Source organism: Sciurus carolinensis, chromosome 8 (genome assembly GCF_902686445.1).
Source record: "Sciurus carolinensis chromosome 8, mSciCar1.2, whole genome shotgun sequence".
Classification (NCBI taxonomy): Eukaryota; Metazoa; Chordata; class Mammalia; order Rodentia; family Sciuridae; genus Sciurus; species Sciurus carolinensis.
In genome coordinates this window covers 143,985,392-144,010,875 of record NC_062220.1, presented here as the reverse complement: position 1 = coordinate 144,010,875, position 25,484 = coordinate 143,985,392, and the positions used below count along the sequence as shown (strand labels likewise).

The window sequence follows — 25,484 nt, the reverse complement described above, 5'->3', positions numbered from 1 at the left end:
CAGCCACCAACATATACACTTGCCCGCTGCCGGTCCTGTGATCCTCAGACATTAGGTTCACCCACTCGCTTGGGGAGCTGGTGGAAACGCTGATTCTTGCACCCACAAATCACAGACTGGGTCAGCGGCTGGGAGAGGCCCAGGAATCTGTATTTCTAGCAAACAGCCCAAGAGGTGGACTTTGGACCTCCTCTGCCCCTGAGCGACCCAGACAGAAACCAGATTGAATACCGCACAGCTCAGCTCCCTCCCTCTGCATTTTACCCAGGGTAGACTGAGGCTCAAAGACAGGGGGCTCTGGCCCAAGGTCTCTCAGGCTCTGAATCTGACACACCAGGCTCACAGCCCCAGTTCTTCCTGAGGGACCTGATTCTGGAAGCTGGGGTTGGGGCCCTCAGCCAAGGACAATATACAGAGGACAGCGAGGTTACAGGGATTAGCAGATGTGAAAACAGGAAGGGCTGAGCCCATCTGGGGCAACAAGGCCACGTGGGCATTGGGATTTCAGGTATAGCTGTATCCAGCAGCTCAGGGCAAGGCTGGCTTCCTAGGTGTGGGAGAGGCTAGTCTCCAGGCTCAGGCTGGATTCCAGGCTCAGAAAAGTCGAGTTCCTTCTGCTATCACTCTAGTCCGACTCAACCCAAAGAGTTTGGTTCATTCTGCACAAGGCTGACCTCTGCCAAAGGCCTGCTGTGCCTGTCTGCACTCAGGGCCCACAGGGCTAGAAATGTCTCTGAGAGTCTCCAAAAAGCAGCACTGAAGAGGCACAGGACAGCCACCGGGGGACTCCTGGGCCAGGGTGCACTGCGGGGCCCTGGCTCCTTGCTCCTCCTTCCGGACTGGCTCTGGCACTTCTTAAGGCCCCGGGGGGCCAGGGGCCACCTGCCCCTGCCGCTGGAACTCCTCATGGGCTCGATCCAGGTCCGCGAGCACCTCTAGCAGGTGGGCAGCCGCTGCTCTCTGCCCAGTCAGGAACTCAGGGCAGGTCCCTGGGAGGGAGGGAGACAGGACCGCAGGGACGTGGCCGGTTTAGTCGGCTATCAGCACCTGGTCCCAAGGGCTCGCTCATGCCGCATGCTTGAGCCCCCAGATGTGCCAGTGGATTGGAAGCGGGGGTGGGTGGGAGGACACAGGGGTACCCTTCGCACACCGTGGGGACGCCTCAACCCTTACCGTGAGTGGCGCTGGGTCCCCTGCCTGTGTCTGCCTCCAGGCCTGTGTCCAGATGGGAATCCTCCAGGAATTTCATCCTGGAAGTTGAGAGGGAGAAAGATAAGGCTGGTCTATGAGTCCCAGTCCTGTGACCAGAGGGCTAAATTATAGGTGCCCACAGATGGTCGCCATCAGCACAGCAGATATCCAGGTGAACCAGAGACCCCTCTAAGCCCTTTACGTGTATGGACGCATTTAATGATTGCAACAAACTTATATGGCGGAGGTGCTCCCATTTAGCACTACTCTACTGATTGTGGAGACACAGAGAGATGAAGTAACTTGCCTGAGGTCACACAGCATAGTAGTTGTTACTATGAATTGAAAGCTATGTGTCCAGGGCCTACAAAGAGCTTGGCCTGCCTTAGCTCATTCCACCCTTAGGACCATACAGTGAGGGAGCCACCATTATCCTCTCCATTTTCCAGATGAGGAAACTGAACTGTGGAGAAGTAACTAGCTCAGAATCACAGGACCAGGACTTGCCTCCCGGAAGTAAGTTTCAGAACCCACTCAAGAACCGGTTGGGATAAATCTCGGTCACTAAATAGCAGGGAAAGTGAGGACACGCATCCAAGGTTACCCGGGCAGCTCAGGAGGCCAGGATTTTATGTGAACCCTGCTGTGTCTCTAGAGCTCCAAGCATAACGAGATCCTGAGACCTGGCTCTCCGCTAGGACTTGCAGGGGATGCTGCCTCAGCCCGACTTTGCGGACACCTGCCCCCCACCCCACAAGCTGAACCAATGTGTGTGGAAAGAACGAATGTCCCAATGGGGCCACCCCAGTGACCGCTCACCCGGCAGCAGGGCCACCAACCTGAGCTGGTCCCGCCCCAGAAGCAGCTGCCGATACACCATCTGGGTCTCCGCATCAGGATCCAGTGGGTCACTCCAGTCCCCCAGGGTGACGGCCGAGTGTGTGCGGCTGCAGCCCACAGCTGAGGGGGACACACAGCATCAGGAACTCCCGCCCAGCGGTCACCAAGCCCAGCCCCTCAAACCCACCCTTCTCAGGAGCTCCACTCCTCTGCTTTTGTCAAGCCCTGGGCTCCACCAGGAATCTCCTCCCTGGCCTCCCTGCCTCCACTCTCATCAGCTGCAGGGCTGCTCCCTGGACCCAAAGCCTCGGTCTCCTCTTTCCGGGCTCCAGGGCATGGGCTTCCCCTCTGCCGCCCCCCCCCCAACTCTGCTCAGGCTGTTCCCCTGCTGCAGCAAGTCCTGAGCCACCCGCCTCCACTCCACTGAGGTCTCATGGAGCACCACCTCTTCCAGGAAGCCCTCCTGGACGCCCCCGCCCTGGGGCTGGCTCGCAGGCATTCTCTGGAGTCCCTAAAGCCCCGTGCTGGTGCTCATAACGTTGATTATGATCATCTGGCTGGGGGTGGGGACGGAGCGCAGGGCTAGAGCACTTGCTGAGCACGCCGAAGACCCAAGATGGATCCCCAGCACCAAAACAAGGACAATAATAATAACCGTGTAGCCTCCTGGAGAGCGAGCACTTAAAAATAGCACCTGGCCCTCAGGAGCGCTGCGAGCCAAGCAAAGCGCTGGGCCCTCCGTTCTAGTTCATTCTCTGTCTTATTAACTTACTGAATCCTCACAGGAACCCTGAGCTGGGTCCTTTCGTCAACACCACCTCCCAGCTGAGACAGGCCTAGAGAGGTTAAGTAACTTGACCACGGTGGCACCGCCCGCCCAGGCAGAAGTGGGACTCCCACCAATTGCCAGGTGGGAAGGGCGGGGCCTGATCTCCCCTGCCCCTCACCTGGACGCTCAGCCTGCAGGCAACAGGTCCAGCGCCCGCCGCGGAAGGCACCAGGGTGGCAGGCGGCCAGCTTGTCCTGGTTGGGGGCACTGGCTTTGCGCAGCGCAGACAGCCACTGATTCAGCTCGTTCACATTCTGCAAGGAGTGGGCGTGGTCGGGGCAGGGCGGGGCGGGGCCAGCGCGCGCCCTCCGCCCCCTCCGGCGGGGCCTCACCTTGCACTGCAGGTAGGTGGTGTGCAGCGCCCCTGCTCCGTCCTGTGTCACCACCTGCATCACGTGGGGCAACTGGAAGGCGCCCTCGTCCACGCGCTCCACCGCGCGGATATGCGACACGGGGATGGAGGAGCGCACCTGAGGAAGAGGGTTGTCTCTGCAGGGCGGGCTGCTGGCCGGGCAGAGGTGGCCCCAGGGGCAGCTCCCCGCTGGGTGTGTGCCTCAGGTGGAGCCCCCAGGGTAGACACGGTCGACCCTTCGCTGGGCCTCAGTTTCCATCATCGTCACGGTCACGGCCAACTTCAAAGCTGCTTAGAATGTGACCCGAGCTCTTTCCATTTATCAACTCATTTAATCATCACAACAAACTTCTCAGGTTAGGTTTGCTCTTCTTGCCAATTTGCAGATGAGGAAACTGAGGCCCAGGAAGAGAGATGGCCCTTCTGGGACCACTCAGGTGGTGGAACCCAGAAGGGGAACCCAGGGAGTTGATGGCTAGAAAAATCTACACCAATAAGATAGAAATCATAACTGGGTCCCCGTCAGCGTGAGTCACAGTGGGGGTGCGCGCCAGAACAGGTGGCCCCGCACCTTCCAGGTCTGGCCTGGTTGGGAATGCCAACCCCTTGTGGCCATTGCCTAGGACAGAGCCTGGCGGTAGGAGGCAGTCAGCAAATGTTCGCTGAGTGAATGAGCGAGCGAGCGAATGCCCGGATGTGAGCTACACAGCCGGCCACAACCGAGTCTATGACATGTGGCACAGGCCGGCAGGGGGGCCGTGCAGCGAGGTCAAGCGTTGTCCCTGCCCTGGGAGGGCATGTCCGTGCAGGAAATGGACACCTCTGCAGGGCGCTGGGCTGGTGTGCGCAGGCTCATGCCTGTCCCCTCCTGTGCCCCAACTGGCCCCGAGCTGCGAGTCTGGCCTTGCTAAGTTGCTGCAGGGCCTCGGTTTCCCTGGGTACAGAGGCGGCTCTGTGGGGAAGCCACCCGGAAGGCCCGCCCTGCAGCCAGAGCCCCACCTGGCACTCCGGGCTCTTGGCGTAGGACAGGTCCTCCCCGCTGAGCCGGAAGTAGCGCTTCTTGAAGGCGAAGCGCGTGGCCAGGCCTGCCGGCTCCTCCTTGCGCTTCAGCAGGTAGCCTTCTCGAAGTGTCACCGAGGGCGGGACCAGGGCCCTGGCTGGGCCCCCAGCCTCTGGGAGATGGGAGAGGGAGGCAGAGACAGTGAGCCCTTTCTAGCCAGACTCCACCTGCCCTGCCAGCGTGCCCAGGGTCTCTCTGGATGGCCTGGAGGCGGAGGAAGAACACCGGCGCTCTGGACTCCACCGCGGTGGGACCTGGTCCCTCTCCAACCCAGGGATCTGCAGGTAGTGGCGCAAGCGGCCAGCAGGGGGAGCCCAGCACAGAGACACCCTCAGGAGTCTGGTCCCGGAGAGCACCAGGCCTGCCCAGTCCAGCTGTTTCCACAAGTTGCTCCCCTGGGACTTGGAGCTACGTGGTAGCCTGGACCCCATATTGTAAAGTGGACTCAACCCCAACTCTCTGCTTAAACCACCACCCCACTCCCCACCCCACACCCCTCCCACCCCCGTCCCACTCCTCTCCAAGTCCAAGACAAAAATCCTTCCCATGCCGATGAGGCCCCAGGGATCTGGCCACTGGCCTCCCTGCTCCGCTGATCCTCTCATTCACTCCTCACTGACCCCCTAACTGTGGCATTCTTCCTTCCTCAGGGCCTTTGCACGTGCTGTTCCCTGCCTGGAACAATCCTCCCTGGGATCCTCACAGCCCTCTGTCCTTCAGGTCTTTATTCCGACATCTCCAAGGCGGCCGTTCCTGTCCACCCATCTCCAAGCTCAACGCGCCCTCCCTCTTTCTCTCCTCAGCACTTCCAACTCCCCAACATGCCACACAATCTGCTTATTCATCTTGTTTACAGTCTACTAGAATAAGACTTCTGTGAAAGCAGGATCTTCTTCGGCCTCATTCACTGCTGTATCCGGGCACCTAGGTAGGTGACTATTATATGAGAGTCATGTAATAGATGCTCGTCAGTGGTGTAGCCACCAGGGCCCTCCTGTGCTGGCTGAAGTGGCCCAGAGGACAAGGCCTGAGTTCTGCTCATCTCTGGGACTTAGCATTGCTGCCAGGAAATGTTTGTTGACTGACTAACAGACCTGGAGGCCCACAGTCTCCATGCTGAGGACCAGGATGGGGAAGTGTCCTGAGTGCTCTCAGTGGGGTGACACTCCAGGCGTGGGGGGCCCCCGAGAACTCACCCTCCTCCCCATCCACATCCACCAGCTCGTCAAGGAAGGCTCGCACACGGGAGATGCTCTGCAGCAGGAAGGGGTGCAGGGGGGCCATCCACAGCTCCTTACCCTGGCCCAGCTGCTGGCCCAGGTTTCCAATGCTCTGCACGGCCTGGGACCAGGGAGCAGGGGACGCCAGGGCTCAGTGCCACATGCCTAGGCCAGTATCTGTTCCTCCCTCCCCCTTTGGGAATCCACACCCCAATCCCTTATTCTGACCCCCCAAGACTAGACCCACCCAGGGCTGCCCCATCCTACACCCAGGAGCCCACCAAAACCTCAAGTTCCTGCCATTTTCCCAAAGATGGTCTAATTCATACTAAAGTGCCAATGACTACTAGCCTGCTCCCCACATCCCGCCGGGAAGGGTAGAGTTTTCGTTATAAAAAAAAAAAAAGGAAACTGGAAAGCACGTGGGCTGGGACTCCAGTGGTGGCCTGGGGTCTTCGGGTTCCTCTCAGGCTGCTCCCTGGCTAAGAGCACCCAGGACGGGGCCCCCGCTGCTGGCACCTTGGCGAGCAGCAGCAGAGAGCGGCTGGTCTGGGGGTCGGCGTGCTGGTCCCGGAGGTCAAAGAGCTTCGGCGTGAGGATGGCGGGTGCGAAGAACCGCAGGAAGAGGAAGCCGCTGATGGCCAGGTACTTCACGTCCTGCAGAAGACAGCAGGTGAGGGGGACCCAGAGCCCTCCGCAGGGGACGCTGGGCAGTAAGGACCAGAGGAAGCGGGACAGGAGGCGGGCCAGGAGGCCCGATCCTGCCAAGGAGGGTTTTCTTCCGTGGGCCTCAGTTTCCCCAGTCGGAAAACGGGTAACACTACTAATGCTGCCAAGTCAGATCTAGCCAAACTCCTGGCCTGCGAGGGAGGCACATCGTTGTCCCCATTTTACGTGTGGGAAGCAGAACTTCAGAGAGGTTGAGGGACTCGTTGGAGGTCACACAGCTGATGAGCAGAGGAAGCAGGATTCAAATCCAATTGCACAACTTATGGTAAAGGTAACACGAGCCCAGAATCTTCTCCACACTCCCTTTATCTAATGCCCACCCCGGGGGAGAGAACGGAGGCCAGGAAAGGAAGGCCGTTTGCCCAAGGCCACCAGCTAAATGCGGCACTGCCAGGACGTGCACCCCAGGGGATCTGAACTGCCTTCTGCTCCACGGAACGGGGTGCCCTGCGGCCAAGAACTAACCACATCGTCACGTTTAGTCCTCCAATGCCTCAGGCACAGCCTGCCTCCCCACTTTCCAGGTGAGGAAGAGCAGGCTGGACAGTGGACCCGGCTGGCAGGCTCCGGAGCCCTCCCGTGTGCACCCTGCCCCGGCCTCCGCCCTCGGCAAGCTGCGCAGCCGGTGCCTCCCGGCCCTGGGCCGGGCCCTCCGCGCTCCATCCGGGCTGCTGCCCGCCCTCCTCACCCTCGCGGCTATATCGAGCGGGGACCCTGCGCCTGGGCTAATTTAGGGGTGGCAGTCACACCTGGCTCCAGGCCCTCCCGGGCGTGGGCCAGCTTCCTGGGCAGCCCGGGAGCCCTGCGGGAGCTGGGCACCCGGGGCCACCAAAGTAAGGGTCTCTCCCTGCCCATCTGGACCCCTGGACTGTCCCCAGAGTCCCTCCCGCTCCGACAGCCTCCTCCCCTCGGTCCTGGCCTGGGGAGGCCCTGCCCTGTCCACCTTGAGGCAAGGACGGGGCTCCTCCCACAGCAGGGCGCCTCCGCCTGCTCCCCTCCCGCCCGCCACAGCCGTGTCCCACTTAACACCTCGCGGGCAGAGCAGGTGACACTCGGCAAAGTGGGGTGGCGCAGCGCCCGCCGGGGGACCCAGCACTCACTCCCGTGGGAGGGGGAGAGGGGCCCCCCTGCCGGGCGTCAAACTGGGTTTGGCCTCACGACCCTCGGCCGGGGGTGCTGGCTCCTCTGGACCTCAGTTTCCCTGGCATAAAACAGGAGGTGTCGGGGGAGCAGAGGCACAAAGCAAAAGGGAGCAGCCCAGCACCCGACTCGGGACCCTGCGTCGCCGGCATTTGGAGAGTCTCTGGCCTTTCTGCAAAGTGAACCTCAGGTCTGCATTTCTGCCACTTGACCCTGCGGAAGAGGAAGTCTTGCGGCGGGCCTGTCGTTCCAGCAGCTCGGGAGGCTGAGGCAGGAGGATCACAAGTTCAAAGCCAGCCTCAGCAACTTAGCGAGGCCCTCAGCAACTCAGTGAGACCCTGTCTCTAAATAAAATATGACAAAAGGCTGGGGAGGTGGCTCAGTGGTTAAGTGCCCCTGAGTTCAATCCCTGGTACCAAAAAAAAAAAAAAAGTCTCACTGCCATGTGCAGGTGAGGCGGTGACAGCCACCCGGGTGTGCTCAGCCTTAAACCTGTCCAACCACAAACACAATGATGGATCCAAAGTGTCTGGTTTTGTTTGTTCGGGTGACTTAGTGCCAACTTTTATAAATGGGAGCCCTCACATGGAATCCAGAAGGTTGGCTTTTAAGAAGCTCCCCTCAGAAGATGTGGCGACGCCCGGCCTCCATTCCCACGTGGCCACCGCGGCCTGCAGCCGCCCCTGGAGAGAAGCCGCAGGAGCCGCCGTCTGCCGCAGTCTCCACCACGCCCCACCGCGCCGCCCGCCCCGTTCACAGACCTCGCCTGCCTGACGCCCCACGGGTCACTGGTGGCCCTGTCTTCGTTTCCTGCAGAGCCCCAGACCTCTCGGTCCCTTTCTCCCGCCTCTCAGAGCTGGAACGCGGGAAGCGCCTGCTTTTCACCAGACTCCGCGATTCTGAGACCCAGGCGGCAGCCCCAGCCCTGCCTCACGGGGTGCCTCCGCCTCTCTGGGCCTCAGTTTCCTTCTCTGTGAAATGGGAGTAAGACCGGGATCCACTGCTGGAGGCGGGTGACGGTGACCTAAGATACTAGATCCGGCAAACCAGACCCAGCCCGCGGAGGCCGCAAGGAGCGGAAGGGCCACGACCACCACTGGGTCTTCACGCTGCCCGGAGCCCTCGGCCCGGGTCCCACCTCTGCACAGCCGCGCCCCGGCCCCGCCTCCCACCTGCCGGCCCGCGCACCTGGTGCTCGGCCTGCGGGAAGCGCTCCTCCACGCACAGGCGCAGCTGCTTGAAGGCGCGGCGCATGGCGGGCGGGCAGCGCGCCACGGAGCCCACGATGGCGTCCACGATGGGCCCCAGGTAGCCGGTCAGCAGCCCCAGGCTGCTCTCCCGCACCTGGTCCTCCGAGGGTGCGCCCTTGAAGGAGATCCTCCTGGGGGACCAGAGAGACCTGTCGGCTGGCGGGAATCCCTCCCAGCGCAGTGTTATGGGGGCTGAATCCAGGGGCGCCCGCAGCTCATTTCCCTCTTCCTTTGCCGTCGGAGCGTCTGCCCAACCCAGACCCAGACTGAGAACTCCCTGGAAGCAGGCGGAAGGTTCTCGGCCCCTCTGCGCCCTGGGCTAAGGGCGCTGGCACTGTGTCACCTAATCCCAGTGCAAGCCTGATTGTTCCCTTTGAACAGATAAGGAAACTGAGGCTCAGAGAGGTCCCCTTGCAAAAGGGCAGCAGAGCTGATACTGGAACTCAGGACCACCAGCTCCAGCATCCGCACCACCAGGTCCCAGGTGCCTTGCTGTCCTGGGCACCCACTGAGTCTCCTAGAGTCTCCAGGTGCTAGGAAGACCCACACCTTGAAGCTTCATAGATGGACTGCCCTTCTGCTTGGGGTCTGAGTTCAAGCTCCTGTTTTGCAGCTTTCCAGCTGTGTGACCTTAGGCAGATGGCCTTCCCTCTCTGAGGCTCTTTTCCCTCAACTGTAAAAAGGGGTCCTGATGTAAGAAGAGGTGCTGAGGAGGCTAGAAGGTGTGGGCAGGGCCCAAGGTGAAGGAGACACCTACCCCTGTCCCCACCAGGGCTCAGCAACCAGCTCCTCTGGCCCTGTGGGTGGGGAGAAGATTCTGGAAAGAAAGGAGACGGCACGGACAACTCATCCCACCCTGCTCCCTCGAGTCTCACGGGGCTTCAGTTCACCCTCAGGCAGGTGAGATCTGCACACCTGGCTCTGCTCACCTGGCCCGGCTCAGGTCCATCTTGCATGGGTCCAACTCCACGTACTTCCTCTCCTCGAAGACCCGGCTGACCACTGGTTTCAGGACCTCATGCAGGTAGCGCATGCCCACGAGCTGGGGGCGGGGCACCACAGGGAGGGCTGAGGGCCAGGCTGGGACCCCTGAGCCAGGGTGGGGCCCCACGGGGAGAGGTTCAGAGAGGCCGGGCATGCCCAGGGCGAGCCAGTCACCAGCCACCAGTACCCCAGCTCGGCCACCAGTGCCACCAAGGCCAGCCGAGCTCTGGGGCCCAGGAAGGGAAGTCCCCTGAGGGAGCGGCCCCTGGCCCCAGTGGACGCACCTACTCACCTTCATGAACTGCTGCATGGACTTGGAAGCCAGGGAGTTAGAGCGGAAGAGGGTGTTGGGGTCTCCTGGGGGCAAGGAGAGCTTGCTGGGCTTTGGCGGGCTGCACCCAGCTCAGCCCACGTGCCCAAGATAGGGGGCCATGATTCTTCCAGCCTCAAGAATCGGGGAGACCCAAACATCAACTCTGTTCACAGACTGAGCCCCAGAGTGGTCAGGCGTGCTGCCTGCGGTCACAGTCCCCAAGGAGCGAGACCAGCACGCGTCCTGGGAGGGAGCTCTTACTGACCTGGGCGTGCACAGCAAGGGCCCCCAGAGGAGTCCCAGCCTCAGCGAGGGCCCCGGTTCTCCCCAGGAGCCCTCCCCAGCCTTGGGGGGAGCCCAGGGCTAGGTGGGCAACTCACTGGTACGAGCCACCTCTCGCCGGGTGAGGTAGTCCAGCAGGGGCCCAGCCAGGCCCTGGCCCAGAAAGAGCTTCACCAGTGTGGTCGCGAGGTCCCTGCGGCAGTCCCCTGAGGCCACCTCCTCCAGCACTGCCAGGGGGCTGGCAGTGTCCTCCTGGGCAGGGACCAGAAGCCAAGAGGTGACCTGGGGCCCAGATGGGGTTCCCTGAGGCAGGGCGAGGCCTCGAACCCAGACCCCGGCTGGGCAGCACCACCTCCGGCACACCCACCTCCACTGGCCCCCGCACGGACTCCAGGAGCAGCGCCATGAGAGGCTGGTAGTGCTGAGAGGGCAGCACCCGGTCCTCCGTGAGACGGACCTTCAGTCGCAGGGCACCCAGGCTGCCCCTGGCGGGACAGGCCACCGAGAAGCAAAGAAGACAAGCACGTGTGGGCAGGAGGCCCAGGAGGGGCCTGGCCATTGGCCAGACCAGGCCAGCAGGGGCAGGTGTAGGCAGGTGTGTGCAGGTGTGAACTAGGCAGGTGGGCAGGTGTGGGCTGGGCAGGTGTGAACTGGGCGGGTGTGAACTGGGTGAATGTGAATGGGGAAGGAGGGCGGGTGTAAATAGGACAGGTGTGAACTGGATGGCTGTGAACTGGGTGAGTGTGGGCAGATGTGAACTGGGTGGGTGTGAACTGGGTGGGTGTGAACTGGGCGGGTGTGGGCAGGTGTGAACTGGGTGGGTGTGAACTGGGCGAGTATAGGCAGGTGTGAACTGGGCGGATGTGAACTGGGTGGGTGTGAATGGGAATGAGGGTGGGTGTAAACAGGACAGGTGTGAACTGGATGGCTGTGAACTGGGCGAGTGTGGGCAGGTGTGAACTGGGCGGGTGTGAACTGGGTGGATGTGAATGGGAATGAGGGTGGGTGTAAACAGGACAGGTGTGAACTGGATGGCTGTGAACTGGGTGAGTGTGGGCAGATGTGAACTGGGTGGGTGTGAACTGGGTGGGTATGGACAGGTGTGAACTGCGTGGGTATGGGCAGGTGTGAACTGGGCAGGTGTCCACCGGTGGAGGGGGATTCACTGGACACTGAAGCTCATCCAGCAAACGTGTGCCCACCAGTGAAGGACAGTGAATACCGTGGTGCTTGACCGTCAGGGGCTGGCCTGGTTCGGGAGGACCCAACTGCAGGCTGTGGATGCTGGGGGGCGGGTTCCCATCCAGCCCCTCCCTCTGCACCACACCTACCCAGAATCCTCCTCGGTTCCAGGAAAGGGTAGGAGGCGGAACCAGCCATTGGGCGGCTTCTGCTGCAGGGTCTGCGGCGGGAACTCCACCTGTGGGGACACACCCCATTGGTCACCTGCCCTGACTGGCTCAAGCCCCACCCAGTCCTGGAAGAGCTCAGATTGCCCACCCGCAGGGCAGTGGCATGACCCGCCAGGGGTCACCTCCTCTCTCCCAGTCCCAAACCATGAGCTCCTGCCAGGGCACTGGGGCCTCCAGAGGATGCTCAATTTACAACTGAGGAAACTAAGGTCCGGAGAGGTGGTGGGACTTGCCTAGGGTCTCACAGCTGCTAGAGACAGCAGCCTGAACTGGGTCATTTTCAGGTGTTTAGAGCACAAATGGCAGCATAAAGGACTTCAAGATGGTCCAGAAGGCTCCCAAGCCTTCTCTTATATAAATAAGAACTCTATAGAGAAAGAATTCACATCCCTCACAATTCACCTACTTGAAGTGTAGTTGATGGGTTCTCGTATATTCACAGAGTGGTGCAATCCTTCCTGAATCCCAGAACATTCCCTGCAGCCCCCAAAAGACTGTATGCATCAGCCTCACTCCTCAGCCCAGCCCCTGGCAGGCACTGCGACCCTCTGTCCACAGCTCTGTCTGTTCCTATAAGTGGAATCGTACAGTCTGGATTCCAGGGAAATGACTTCTTTCACTGAGTGTCTTGCCCTCAAGGCTCACAGGAGGTATAGCATGCACCGGTCAGTGCTTCATCTTTTTTGTGGCTAAATAATATTCCATTGTATGGGTATACCACAGTGTGACCATCCGTTGGTGGATATTGGGGTTGTTCCCATTTTGGGTCACTATCAACGATGCTGCTATGAACATTCATGTCAAAGTGTTCGTGTGAATGTGGGTCTTCACTCCTCTTGTATGCCCAGGAGTAGAATTGCCAGGTCCTGTGGGAATTCCATCTTTAACTGTTCGAGGACCTGCCAGACTGTTTTCCACAGCTGGAGCATTTTATGTCACGACCAGCAGTGCATAAGTCCACCTCCCTCTTACTTAATCTTGCTTCCTGCTGAAACGTCATCCTTGAGCTACCCGGGAACCACCCCAATCATCCTGAGATTCTCCTCGCTGCCGGAGGTACTGGGGAGCCACGGAGGACGTTGCAGGGAGAGGTTCTCACCATGCCCAAGAAGTCATTCTTGCCCACCATGTCCCAGTCCCAGAGCTCCACCCGCAGCGGGGACGCGGCGCCCGGCATCTCCCGCAGCTCCAGCACCTCATCCCAGTGTGGGAATCGAGTCTTCTTGATGGTCTAGGAGTGAGGGGCGTGGTCTGTGAGTGACAGAGCCAGGCCCCACCCCTCCCGAGCCACGCCTGCCGCTCCGCCGCCCCAAGCTCACCGAGGTCTCGGAGCTCTGGCCGCCCCAGAACACACGTGCGAATGGGTCAGAGGTGCCAGAGATGTCCCTGGGGGCCAGGTCCCTGGGGAGAGACCAGGAGGGAAGTAAGGGACCCGGGACCCCCGAGGACTGAGAGCCAGGCTGGGCCTTGGAAAGGGGGCTTGAGGCAGATGGTTCAGAGGGCACTGGTTCCCAAGGCAACAGAGGCTCCGCCATAGAAGCCCAGCCAGGGCCACCACGCCTGCCCAGACCCAGAGACTCAGGTCGCCCCCCACACCCCCACCTTCCAGCTGAGGAAACCGAGGCACAGGAAGGTCCAGCAAGCCAAGGTGCATGGGGAGGGAGGGGTCCCCACAGGTTCCCGCAGGTCCTACCAGAGGCCACAGCCTCACTCTGCACTCTTTAGCTGGGTGACCCTAGAAAAAGCCAGTACCCTCTCTGAGCCCTAGTTTCCTCATCTGGAAAAGCAGGACTAACAACAGGCCAACCCCACAGGACGAGGGTCAAATGAGAGGGATACGTGTCCAGAGCACTTGGTATACAGCAAGGACACAGCGCCTGGTGGGTGGTGGGTGGCGGGAGGCAAGCGCTCAGTCACTCATTCACTCAACAAACACTCATGCCCACACCTCGAGCAGGAACAAAGAGAAGGCAGGCGACTGGACCCGGGGCTAGGATTGCCATAGCAACTCAAGCCTCACCCCAGCCAGCTCTCCCACCCCCACTCTGAGGCCCCCAAACCCAGGAACACCCCCCACCGGGGGCTGCTGGCTGCTGCCGCTCCCTCCCAAGCCTGTGGTTTCCTAGGAGCCAACACAGTTGCTAAGCAACAGTGATCAGTCCCTCTCATGCCTGCAAGGATCCTGCACAGCCTTGTCACTGGGGAGGGGGCCTTGGGCAGAAAGCAGCCAGGAGCTTGGGCCCCTGCTGCCGCCTTAGCCAGCCTCGTCCCGACTCCAGGGGCCCCAGCTGGGACCAGGCTGAGGCAAAAATCTGGAGGTGGCAGCAGAGGCTCAGAGAAGGCAATGAAGAGATTCATGGTCACACAGCAAGCTAGAAACAGAGATCGTCCCCACTCTGGATGAGCACTGGCCTAAAAGTGAGGGTGGGGTGGGGGAAGAGGAAGGTGCCATCCCCAAAGGCCCACCTCTGAGTCTGCCGCCCTGCCTCCGTCTTCCCACCGACTTCTTTGGGACAGGACCACCCACCCCTCACTCTCAGCCCACGTGACTGCAGAAGGCCAACCATTCCCATCCCAGGAATGGGCTTGTGACTCAGGCCTGACCAAGAAGACAGATTAACCATATCCAAAGTAGGCGTGTGCCCCAGACCGGGCGACAAGAGTTGGTACCAGGACGCTGCTTGGAAACAGTGAGAACTAGCACTCTGTCAGTTGGGTGGGATGCCAACCCAGAGGCAGCAGGGCCAAAGACTTACAGATTCCTGATGTCACCACCTGAGCACCTGGATCCAGTCATGCCTGAAGCTACACATCAGTTCTATGAGCCTGATTAAGCCAGTAGGAACTGCGTCGGTTATAATGTGAGTAACGTCTGTCTGGCCATCCTGAATCTGGCCTGTCATTGCTGCTCACTGGGGGCCCAACCAAACCCTGCTTATGAGCTACAGTTTGTTGAGTTTGGACTATTGCCCACACGGGCTCCTGGCTGTGAGCTCAGAAGGGCACCGGGAGAGAGGAGGTCCCGGAGGCCAGGCAGCAGGGCAGACCCTGGGGTTCCCGCTCACCTCGGACATGCCCCGCCCCGCCCCGCGCCCCCTGCATCTCCGCCGTACCTGGCTTGGCGCACGTGGCAGCGAAGACCACGACCCCGCGCATCCTCCAGCATCTGCACCGCCAGGCAGATCTCGCCTTGCACCTCGGTGTCCGGACGCACAGGGCTCAGGTTGATCCAGCTGTCGATCCCTGGAGGGCACAGGCGCTAATGCTTATGGAGGACCCACCGGCACCAGGCGCGGTGAGCTTTAAAATCCCTCACTGTTGCCCCCGACCCCACAGCGAGAAAGGGGCCGCCTGGAGTTTGGCTATGGAATCAGATCCCTCCTTCGGTTCTGGAAAGCGCTGGGCTCTTGCTTTTGCTATAACACATTTCCTCTCCCGGTATCTCTCCTCTTCTCCCCTGGGGACTCCAACTGAGCGATGTTAGACCTTCAGGACTCCGTCCGCCTCTACCTTTTCCTTCTCCCTGTTCTCTGAAGTGGATTCTGGATGACTCTTCTGGATTCCACTCCGGTTCACTGGGCTCTCCCTGCCACCCTGGTTGGACTGACGCTTAGCTCGGTTTAGGTTAAAATGAAAACTAAGGTGAACTAAGAACTTAGTATTTCACTTCACCAATGACAATTAAAAAAAAATTTTTTTTTTTTTTTAGTTGTAGATGGACACAATACCTTTATTTTATTTGTTTATTTTTATGTGGTGCTGAGGATCGAACTCAGTGCCTCATAAATGTTGGGTAAGCGCTCTACCTCTGAGCCAGGACAAGGGTGATTTTCTAGAAAAGTTCCATTGGATTATTTTTTAAAATCTGCCTGTATATTCACGCTTTCATTGTGCTGCTGTGGAGCCCGCCTGGGGCCTTACTCAGGCTTGGCGCACATTCTCAGCCATGCCTGCTTATTTCTTAAAATATTTTTTTTATTGCTGCTTTAACATTTCCCTGTGCATGTTGGTCATTCTTGTGGCTACGACTTTTATTTCTTTAAATATCTGATTTTTCTAGCCAGGCACGGGTGTGTATGCCTGTTATTCTAGCAGCTTGGGAGGCTGAGGCAGGAGGATCGGGTGTTCAAAGCCAGCTCAGCAACTTAGTGAGGCCCTACGCAGCTCAGTGAGACCCTGACTCTAAATAAAATATTTTTTAAAAGGCTGGGGAGGTGGCTCCGTGGTTAAGCGCCCCTGGGCTCAATCCCCAGTACCAATACATATATATGGAAATCCTGTATGACAGAACGACACGATCCGGGCTCTGCAGACGCCTGCTCGTGGCGGCCCACCCCGTGAGCTCGCGGATCGCCCACGGTGGAGACCTGTCTGTTTGACCTTCCGCTGTGGGAGACCTCAGGGGGCTGCAGAGCCCTGGAGAGGGGCGTTCACTGCTCCCTCTGGGGCCTGGGAGGGTCTCGCCTCAGGGGCCGCCCTCGGCCCCGCCCCAGCGCCGACTCTGCGCACCGAGGCTGCTTCCAGGGAGGCCCCTCCTCCGCCCCTGGCGGCCCCGCCCTCCCCGCAGGTTCAGCTGGGCTCAGGGTGGGGACACGGAGGGAGTTCCCTCTGGAGGCCCCGGGGCACCCGTGGCGGGGCGGCGGGCCCTCCTTATGGTCCAGTCCCCGTACCGCTGGAAGCAGAAGTCCCCATCTCTCTTGCGTGTCCACCGCCCGCCCCGTCCAGGACGCCATTGGCTTTCTGTCTCCTGAGCACGGCCGCAGAGGCCTGACTCCTCTCCCCAAATACTCTTGTCCCTCTGGTTCCAGTGACCGCAAGGCAACCTCGGGGATCTTCTGAAGACACATTCAGTCCCTCCTGTCACTCCACCTTCCCAAGAGAGCTCCCGTCTCTTCACTGTCTGGCTCAAGAATCATCCATGGCTCCCCGCTGCTTCCAGAAGCCCAGACTCCAGCCTGCACCTAGAGCTGCCTCCGGGACCCCATCTGGCTCTGCCGCGGCCACGGTTGGGCCCTGACCCCGCGCCTCTGTCCTCTGGGAAGCCTTCCTTGGCCACCTGCCGCTCACCACCCTCTTCTGCTCATCCGCCAGCGACGTCCCACAGACCGCCACCTCCATGCGGGCCTGTCCTGTTTTTAAACACACCGAGGCACCACCCGCCTTTCTTGCCCTGTTCGGGGTGAAGGCGTCCTCTCTTCCTGTCTGGTCCCTAAGCTCCGGGAGCCACCCTCCTAGGTCATTTCATTCCCCGTCCCGGGTGTGGGGTGGGCACAGCCGAGGCTGGACTCCCTTTTGCGGGTCCTAGGATGGGGCAAGGCGTCCAGCGCTCCATGCCCAGGGCCCCTCCGCGAAGGCCTGGAAGGAGAGCACCCAGCACGGGGTGAGGGTCGCTGCTGACAGGCACAGGTGGGACCCCGACTCACTCCCACTGAGGAGCAGTAAGTGGTCCGAGAGGTCACAGGGAAAGCGAAAAAATCCAACACCAGCCCTACACCTTATACCTGAACGTATTGCACGTGGACAGAGAAAATGGACTTGTCACTAGGAGGAACCATGGGGGGAAACACTGTCTTAATCTTAGAGCCGGGAGGGGGCTCTTTTCTTTTCTTTCGTTTGCTACGTGCTGGGGATCAAGCCTGGGGCACCCCACACGCTGGGCAAGCACTGCCCCACTGAGTTACAGGCCCAGCCCCAGGGGACTGGGGTCCTCCAGATTGTTTCTCATCTAACAGCTCATCAAGAACGTGTGTGTTAATGTGTGTGGGGGGCGGGGTGCTGAGGTTGGCCCCAGAAACGTAAAACAAGTTAGATACATGGCAAAAATGACAAGTCAAAATACTACAGATAAAGGAAAATACAGTTAATTCACAAATAATGAGTAGATTTCCATAATATGTAAAGAGCTCCTATAAATCATCAAGGAAAAGCAACCAGCTCAGGGGGCAAAAATGTATATATGAATGGACATGGACAGAAGAGGGGAGAAGTGATTCTCAAACATACAAAAATGCATCCGATCACCCTCATAAAGAGTGCGACAAAAAGTCACAAGAAAAGGCAATTTTTACCTATCAGATCAAGATTTAAAAGCCTGATAATGGTTTACAAGGGTGTGGTGGATAAGTTGTACTTCCTCCTGGGGGTAATCTAGTAACACCTCAAACATGCAAGTGTGCAGACTGACGCTAGGAATCCCTCTGATGGATGATGGAGCTGCGTGTGTGTGTGGACGCAGATTGTCGGTGCCATCGTGTGAGGTAGGAGGAGACTGAACAACCCAGATGTCGTCGATAGAAAATCAGCCACGCACACAGCCCTCCATCCAGCGACTCCTGAGACGACGGAGTCCCAGGATGTCACACAGAGATCAAAGAATGCAGAAACGCTTGCAACGCTGCTAGAGGAAGATCTCAAAACCGTGGCCTGGTGGTGCCTGTCATCCCAGCAACTCCGGAGGCTGAGGCAGGAGGATGGCAAGTTTGAGGCCAGCCTCCCCAACTTAGTAAAACCCTATCTCAAAGTAAAATTTTTTTAAAGGGCTGGGGATGTGGCTCAGTGGTAAAGTGCACCTGGGTTTAATCTGCAGTGCCAAAAAAAATTAAAAATAAAAAAAGTGATAAAAAGGTAAAAAGACAAGGTACAGAATAGTGAGTATAATACACTGTTTCCGTCAGCAGAGAAAACACACACACACACACACATACACACACACACACACACAGTGCAGCACTAAGAGCTCAGAACCAGACAACCTTGGCTGAAATCCCATGGTGTCTCACTGGATAGCTTTGTGATCTCAGGCAAGTCATTTAATCCTCTGTGCCTCCATTTATCACCAAAAAAATGGGCATAACAAGGATCCCTATCTCATAGGGTTATTCCCATCCCTAAGGAAGTGGGTATACCTAAAAAACATAGAAAGTGCCCTGTATACACTAAGTACTACATAAGTGTTTGCTACTATCACTGTTGTTTTTTCTTGTTTTGTTTTGCTTGTTTGACACTGAGGATCAAACCCCGGGGAGCTTTTTATTTTCTTCTGTTTTTGAGACAGGGTCTCACTAAATGGCTGAGGCTGGCCTTGGGCTGGGGATCCTCCTGCCTCAGCCTCCTGAGTGGCTGGACTGCAGGCGAGGGCCACTGCTCCCTGTCTGTAGCTCTTGTGCTGTTTAACAATCTGGAGGCTGGGGTGTAGCTCAGTGGGAGGCCTGACGTCCATCCCCAGCACCAGCACCGAGCGAGAGCCAGAAGACTCTAGAAGGGCCCTCAAGGAGCCGACCATCCTGGGAAGACCCGGGAGGCCCTGGGAGGGAGGGGAAGTCCCCCTGCTCACTGCGAAGTGCCACACGTCACTATGTGGAGGGATCGCTGTTCAATCCATGAGCTGAATTCGAAATTAAAGACAGAAACCCCCACGCAAAGCCCCTTCCACGGCAGCTCTGCCCAGGGAGGGCCTCCGTGGTTGCGGTCGCCCCTGCCCAGCAAGACGGCCCCTGCTCACCCCGGGGGTCCGCCGCGATGGCCTCCTTGGTCAGGGAGATCTTGCCGATGACGTCGTCGTGCCTGTGGGAAGGCGGAGTGGAGTCACGGGGCCGCCCCGGAGCAGCGGGCAGGCCTCAGGGCCGGGCGGCCGACCTCTGCCTCACCTCCCCGGTGCCCTGGCTGGTCCCCAACACACCCCACTGCCCGCCACGCACCCGACGGTGTCCTCGTCCAGCACGTACAGGGCCAGGTGGTGGAAATCCAGGGGCAGGTGCACCGTGTACTCCTCGCCCCAGAAGGGGCTCAGGCTCCGCCAGACCGTCGCTGTCCTGCAAGGGGTGCAGGGGGCTGGGTGCCCTTGGGCCACACTGGGAGTGGACAACCAGAGGCCCCGCACCCACACACCAGGACACGCACACTGGAGCCCGATGCACACGGCCCTGCGTGGTGCGGACTGACCCCAAAGGCTCCTGGTGGAGGCTGGGTCCCAGTGCAGCCGCGGACCGGGACGGGCTTTGGGAAGTGACCGACCGCGAGGGCTCTGCCCACCCCCTGGAGTCACCCGCTGATGGGCTGAATGGACACCTGATGGCCACCGCAGGAGGCGGACCTGGCCGAAGGGTGGGCCCTCGTCCCCGAGCCTTCGCCTCTCTGTTTGGGGCCACCGTGAGGTGGGCAGCTCTACCCCAGCGCGTCCTCTCTGCCTCTCTGCGCTCACCGACCGCGGCTGGGACCTCTGCGACCTGGGCCAACATCAACCTCTGCTCCTTTCGGTCGCTTTTCTCAGCCGTGTCGTCGCAGCAACAGAAAGCGAACACACACCCCACCCAGGGACACACGTGTGCACGAGGTCGTGTGTGCACGCGCGCGCACAGAGACTCTCACATACTCAGGCACCTACTCCGGGTTTAAAACGCATGCGCAATCCTGCCCATGCGCAGGGCACTGCAGCTCGTGCCTCGGGGCTAACACCACGCATGGAAAGACCAAAGGACTCACAGAAACTCACACACAGGGATGCACATGGACACGCGGACATTCCCAGACCCGCCAAGGAAGCCAGAGACACACGCACACATACATGGGTACACATATGCATGCTCAGAAGTTTCTAGAAACACATACCGATGTGTTGATAAATACAGACCCGGTCACCCAGACAGGCACATGCCAGAACATGGAGACACACAAAGACAAGACCCAGAGACACTCACAAACCTACAGCTGAACACGGCTGATGCACACAACCACCTCCCGATTCCATTCACTCATTCACACCATAGCCTCCACCCAGACTGGGGGAGCAGTCCGGTGACTGAGGGGACCCCTATGTGTCTAGGTGGGTAAAGTGGGGGAGTGGGATTGGGAAAGGCTTCCTGCGGACTTAGGCAGGCAAAAAGGAGCAAGACATGAGGAGGGGTGTTCCAGATGGCTGGACCAGCGGGTGCAAAGGCCCCGAGGCAGGAACGAGCAGTTTCAGGAAAGTGTTGGGTGGAAAATGAGGGAACGCCAAGGGCCTGGACACCGTGAAGTCAGCAGGGGCAAAGCACCTGCCAGGGTAACCACAGGACCAGGGCAAGCCGGTCACGGGCACAGGCTGGCAGCATCTCTGCCCTGGCAGCCTGCAGACGCACATCTCCTGACCCGACAGCGAAGAAAGAAGCGGCTCCGCTCAGTGAAAGCGCACCCAGATTCCCGGCTGCAGATCAAGGCTGCCTTCCCGGAGGCTGCTCCCTTCTTTCTTCTTCTCACGCTGCCTCAAAGCAGCGCATGCGCCAGGCGCGCACGCACACCCTGCCCCTCCACGCCCAGAGCCGGCTGCATCGCACCGGCGCTCGGAGCTTCCTCCCAGAAGGCCCTTCTTCCACCCTAGCTTCGTCCCCTCAGGGGTCCCCTCAGGCTCCCCAGCCCCAGACCCGGGGGCTCCTCACAACCCAAAAAGGGAGACACAGCAGCCCAGGGTCGTGTGAAGGCTCAGTCCGTGGGTCTGGGGCAGCATCACGGCACAGGGACGGGGGCCCTGGCACAGAGAGAACCATGCGGGTCAACCAGGCGCTGCGGCTGACCCCCGGGTGGCCTCCCCACCCCCCGCTCCAGGCCCATCTGGACCAGAACTGGCGCCAGGAGCATCCTGAATCCTGCCGTCTCCATAGGAACCACGGCCGCAGCCGCACGCCCACCCGCCCAGCTCAGGCCCACGGGGGCTGAGCGCTGTCCCTCCAGACCATCTCACAGGACATCAGCTCACCCGGCGGCTCCGCTCCGCGTGACCAGATGGGCCGTCCTGGTGCCCGCGCGTGCACCCGCGCCACACACCACGCGCCCTTGGGCCTGCACACCACCAGGACCACCACGCGGGCACACACACTCACGCACTCACAAGCACGCCGCACACACACAAGTGCCCGCAGCCCCCAGCAGGCCCGGAACAGCCAGTCCAGCCAAGCGTGAGATGCCCGCCCCCAGGGGGGCCGCTGCGGGAGGCACAGGCTGGCAGTGGCTGAGTCAGCCCCAGGGAGCCAGCAGGGACATCGCGGGTTTCGGGGGCGGGTGTCCGGCGGGTGGGGGGGGTTGCATGAGGAGAGCAGCTGGTCGGGCCCCAGAGGCCACGCGTACCCTCCCGGTCCCCTGCTAACTGTGGATTCTCATCCCTGGACTCCAGAACCCGGCTCCTGCCGCTCCTCACCTAGCCACCACCTCGTCATCCACCTTCACGAGGCAGTAGGGGTCGCTGCTTCCAGACCTGTGGAGGAGATTGGAGAGGCACCCATGGGCGGAAGGGCCCGCTCCACCTGCATTATTCAGGTGGGGGAGCCAAGGCCCAGAAAGGGGAGGGGACCTGCCCAGGGTCACACAGCATGTGGAGCAGAGGTAGACCCATGACCTTCCTGACCCACCACATGCGTGCACTCTGGGCTTCTACTTTGGAAACAACACAAGGCCAGAAAGTCCGCTCTGACACCCAGAAAGCTCACAGCAGTGGTCAGGGCCTGCCCTGGGGCATCTCTGCCCACCCCTGGTGGAAGCCTGGCAGGTCCCTTCCCCTCTCCCGGCCTCAGTTTTGCTGTTCTGGAAGCTGGGCGTAACTGAATGCTCGCTTCTTGGGGGTCGGAGGGACTACCAGGGAGAGGGATCATGGGCCCGTCCTGGAGCCCTCGCTGATGGGGCCTCTGTGCCGCCCACTGGGGTGAGCACTGTCCCGCCCAGATCTTCATTCTGAGGGAGGTTCCCCCGGGAGCAGACCCCCAGCCCCGGCAGGATGAACCCACAGGCACAGCCGGGGACCCACAGGGTCTGTCTGTGTGGTCTCCTGAGGCGAGGAGCGCTCAGTCAGCCAGTCTGCTCCAGCCCCCGTGACGGCCATCGCAGGAAATCCCCAGGGTCCTTCAAACCTCCTCTACGGCCACCTCCCCTGTCCCAGGCTGGGGGCCACTTGGGTGGCTGAGGCAGGATTGCTGGCCTCCTTTGCAGGTTCCACGGCAGAATCTCCTTCCCTAGGTGCCCCAGGACTCAGTGTCCCCTCCAGCTCCATCCCAACCCACTGGACTGGGTGGCCCCAGCAGCCCTGGCTCCACCACCCTCTGGACCCTGTTGCTGGGTACCACCCTGTGCCTCGATGTCCTTGTGGGGGTCTCTGTCGCCAGCTGCCCTCGGGCAGACTCCCACCTTCCGCTTCCCCAGTGCAGACGCGGGACCCACGCGTCCAGGGCTTGGACACCCCTCCCCTTTGACCGGGCCTGACCCCAGGTGCCTCACGGGAGCCAAGTTCCATGCCAGGGCTCTGACGCACAACGGCCTTATCAGGCTCCTCTCGGGTAGGGGCGACGGTGACCGGGATGGGGCCTCTTCCAGACCCTGACCTCTCCAGACTCGTGGCCTCTCCCACGGCCCCAGCCCAGGCCCGGAGAGCAGGCCCCTCGCCCAGTCTGTTCTGCACAGGGCGGTCGGCATCCGAGAGTGAGCCGGGCCACCTCAGCCAGGCGACGGCTCTCTGGTCCTCAGTCTCCCTACTGGTGAAACAAGCGCTGAGCAGGACCTGGCCGTCGGACACCCTGTGTCGATCATGGGGAGAACTCAGCCGCAGGTGCTGAGGGAACCCCAGAGGCCCGGCCCGCCCAGCAGGCCAGCACGAACAGGGAGCCGGCCGCCAGGGAAGCCCAGGCAGGGTGGCCGGGTCCCCAGCCGGGCAGAGCAAGGCCCCTTGCCCTCTGGCACCTCAGCTCACCTTGGCCAGGGCCCTGGAGCAGTGGCTGGAGAGGCAGGAATGAGACATGCCTCAAGTCCTCTAGAGAAGCAGCAGCCGAGGGCCGGCGTCCTGGCCCGGGGCGCGCTGGCCGCCTCCTCCCAGGACTGATGGAGGCGCCAGACCCAGTGAGACGGAAGCCAGTTTCTGGACGGGGCCCCTTCAGCCCTCCAGCAACCGCCAGGCCCACCCTGACAGTTCCATAACCTCTACACTGGGGAACTCCGAGGGCCACCCCAGAAAGAGTGACAGGGGCTGGTCCGGTCACTGCCTCTGCACTTCAGCTTTATGGCAGGTGTGCCGTTGGGGCAGCTGGTGGGAAAGGGGTGGCCAGCGCCGCTCTAGACGCGCCTCCCCCGGGGTGAACGCGGTGGGAGGGGGCAGGCTCATGAAGTCAGGCAGGGTGCTCCTGGTTAGGGTCCTGCCCGGAAATCGGGGCAGAGCTGAGCCCGGCCTTGACGTGGCAGAGGCTCCAAGCCCATGTTCCTGCTCGTGTCCTGCCACAGGTGAGCCCTCCAGGTCCTGCCACTCACAGCTGTGCGTGAGATCCAGGTGGAGACTCCATCCAGAGCCCCCTCTGCCCAGAGGGGAGACCCAGACCCAGAGAGAAGAGGTTCAAGGTCACCCCACCAACGTCCTCCAAGATTCCACACCTGCCTTACAGCGGACACCCTCAGCGGGAGCCCCTACCCCATTCCGCTGATTCAGCACCTGCTGACTCGCCTGGGGAAGCAGAGCCAGGGGCTGGGGCTGACGGGAGCCCAAGGGTCCCAGCCCCGTGCAAGTGCAAGGGAGGGGCTGGAGGGGCGATTGACTCTTTAAGTGGCTGAAGTCCACAGCAAGCCACCACTGGGCTGGTGGCTGCCATACTGGGTGCTCGGGGCCCTGAGCCCCGAGGGCCACTGGGATGCTCTGCAGACACACACAGATTGTTGGACCCCACCCTCCGGGGCTGCTCCTGAGTTCGGTCATGGTCACCTCCCCCGCCCCCACTCCCCACCCCCCAGGCCTGAGAAGCCTGTCCTCCTGCCTGAACCAAGGAAGACGCCCGCAGCTCCCTCCCGGCCTTCCATGGGATTGCGACCCGCCATCCCCTCTAGACGCCCCCCACCCCGGAGAACCAGGACGCCCCTCATCCTGGGGGCGGGGCGGGGCGTGTGCCAACCCCGGGCGCCCCCTCCCACCGGGGCAGCAGCGGGCATGGGGCCTCGCGCCCCGCGAAGGCGGACTTGCCCTATCCTGGTTCTTAGCCGAGACCCCGACCCTCCTACCGACCTCGGGCACGCGGCACCGGCGAGTCCAGCCCCACCCGCCTGCGCGCCCCTGGTCCCAAGGCGCCCGGGATACTCACACGTCCTTGGCGGGCAGCGCCCGGCCCTCCACCACGCGGATGTTCAGGGAGCTGCTCTTGGCCATGGCGCCTGGCCCCAAACTTTCCGGGCGGGAGGGCGCCCAGGTTCCGAGGCTGGACCAGGGGGCGCCTACATGTCACCAGCTGCAAGCCCGCAGCCCTACCCCGGGGTCCCAGCGCCACCTGTCCGAGACACGGGTAGCTGGACGGGAGGTTTCCGAAGGCGAAGCGACGGGTGCCCGGGGAGGGGGCGTCCGCCCGGACTCCACAGGTAGTCGCCGCGCCCCGGGCAGGCGGAGCGCGCAACCGGGAACCGCCGGCTGTCGCTGGGCGTCTGGAGCTCGGCGAGGACCGACTGGGCGGGCAAGGGGCGGCCGGGGAGGCCCAGGTCCTTCCCCCCAGCCCCGCCTCCCGCGGGTCCCCCGCCCGCCCTCGGCCCGGCTCGCGCGCCCCCTGCCGGCACCCCGGTGGCGCGCGGCAGCTCATCGGCCGCGGGGACCCGGGTGCGCCCAGGCGGGCTCGCCAGGTGGGGCGGGGCCGCGGCCGTGGTGGGCGTGGCCATGGCTCCCGTGAACTTGGCGCTGGGCTGCAAAGACAGTCGGCTCAGGCTGGTCCCCGATCCGACACGTCCACGTCTCCCCGTCCCTCCCTGGCCTGTCCCCGGGCACCGCCTCCTGGGCGCGACCTCCGCGGCCGGAGGGAGGCGTCTCTGGAGAGGGAAGGTGGCACCTTCCCTGGGGTCGGCTCAAAGTCGAGCGGGGGGCCCCGATCATTCCCTTCATCTCCTGGTTCCCAGCGGAGCCCCG

General features: G+C 61.2%; 1 protein-coding gene across 5 annotated transcripts; it reads right to left on the bottom strand.

The window, feature by feature from the left end:
- Positions 1 to 136: 136 nt before the first annotated feature.
- On the bottom strand, positions 137 to 25,165 carry Rasal1 (RAS protein activator like 1). Of its 5 annotated transcripts, none has more exons than XM_047562075.1 (21): positions 24,679 to 25,165; positions 21,771 to 21,827; positions 19,300 to 19,827; positions 19,104 to 19,165; positions 14,716 to 14,845; positions 12,922 to 13,003; positions 12,702 to 12,833; positions 11,522 to 11,610; positions 10,558 to 10,675; positions 10,289 to 10,442; positions 9,888 to 9,952; positions 9,541 to 9,653; positions 8,550 to 8,742; positions 6,012 to 6,149; positions 5,469 to 5,613; positions 4,212 to 4,384; positions 3,193 to 3,330; positions 2,979 to 3,114; positions 2,031 to 2,151; positions 1,174 to 1,250; positions 137 to 989 (listed from the first exon to the last, which is right to left on the bottom strand). In XM_047562075.1, the coding sequence occupies exons 1-21, from the start codon at positions 24,741 to 24,743 to the stop codon at positions 856 to 858; spliced, it is 2,850 nt and encodes a 949-aa protein (XP_047418031.1). In that variant the 5' UTR covers positions 24,744 to 25,165; the 3' UTR covers positions 137 to 855. The 5 variants fall into 5 exon arrangements, with proteins under 5 accessions (XP_047418031.1, XP_047418034.1, XP_047418035.1 ...); XM_047562078.1 differs by having other exon boundaries at positions 19,300 to 19,413; XM_047562079.1 differs by lacking the exon at positions 24,679 to 25,165 and adding an exon at positions 22,945 to 23,013 and having other exon boundaries at positions 19,300 to 19,413.
- Positions 25,166 to 25,484: the final 319 nt, after the last annotated feature.

Excerpts from the sequence above, each read along its gene's own strand:
- Rasal1 (XM_047562075.1), bottom strand. The coding sequence starts at position 24,743 with ATGGCCAAGAGCAGCTCCCTGAACATCCGCGTGGTGGAGGGCCGGGCG. Across the intron at positions 12,834-12,921 it reads GCCAGAGCTCCGAGACCTCG|ACCATCAAGAAGACTCGATT; the intron begins GTGAGCTTGGGG and ends CCTCACTCCTAG. Across the intron at positions 10,676-11,521 it reads GGAACCGAGGAGGATTCTGG|GGGCAGCCTGGGTGCCCTGC; the intron begins GTAGGTGTGGTG and ends CTGTCCCGCCAG.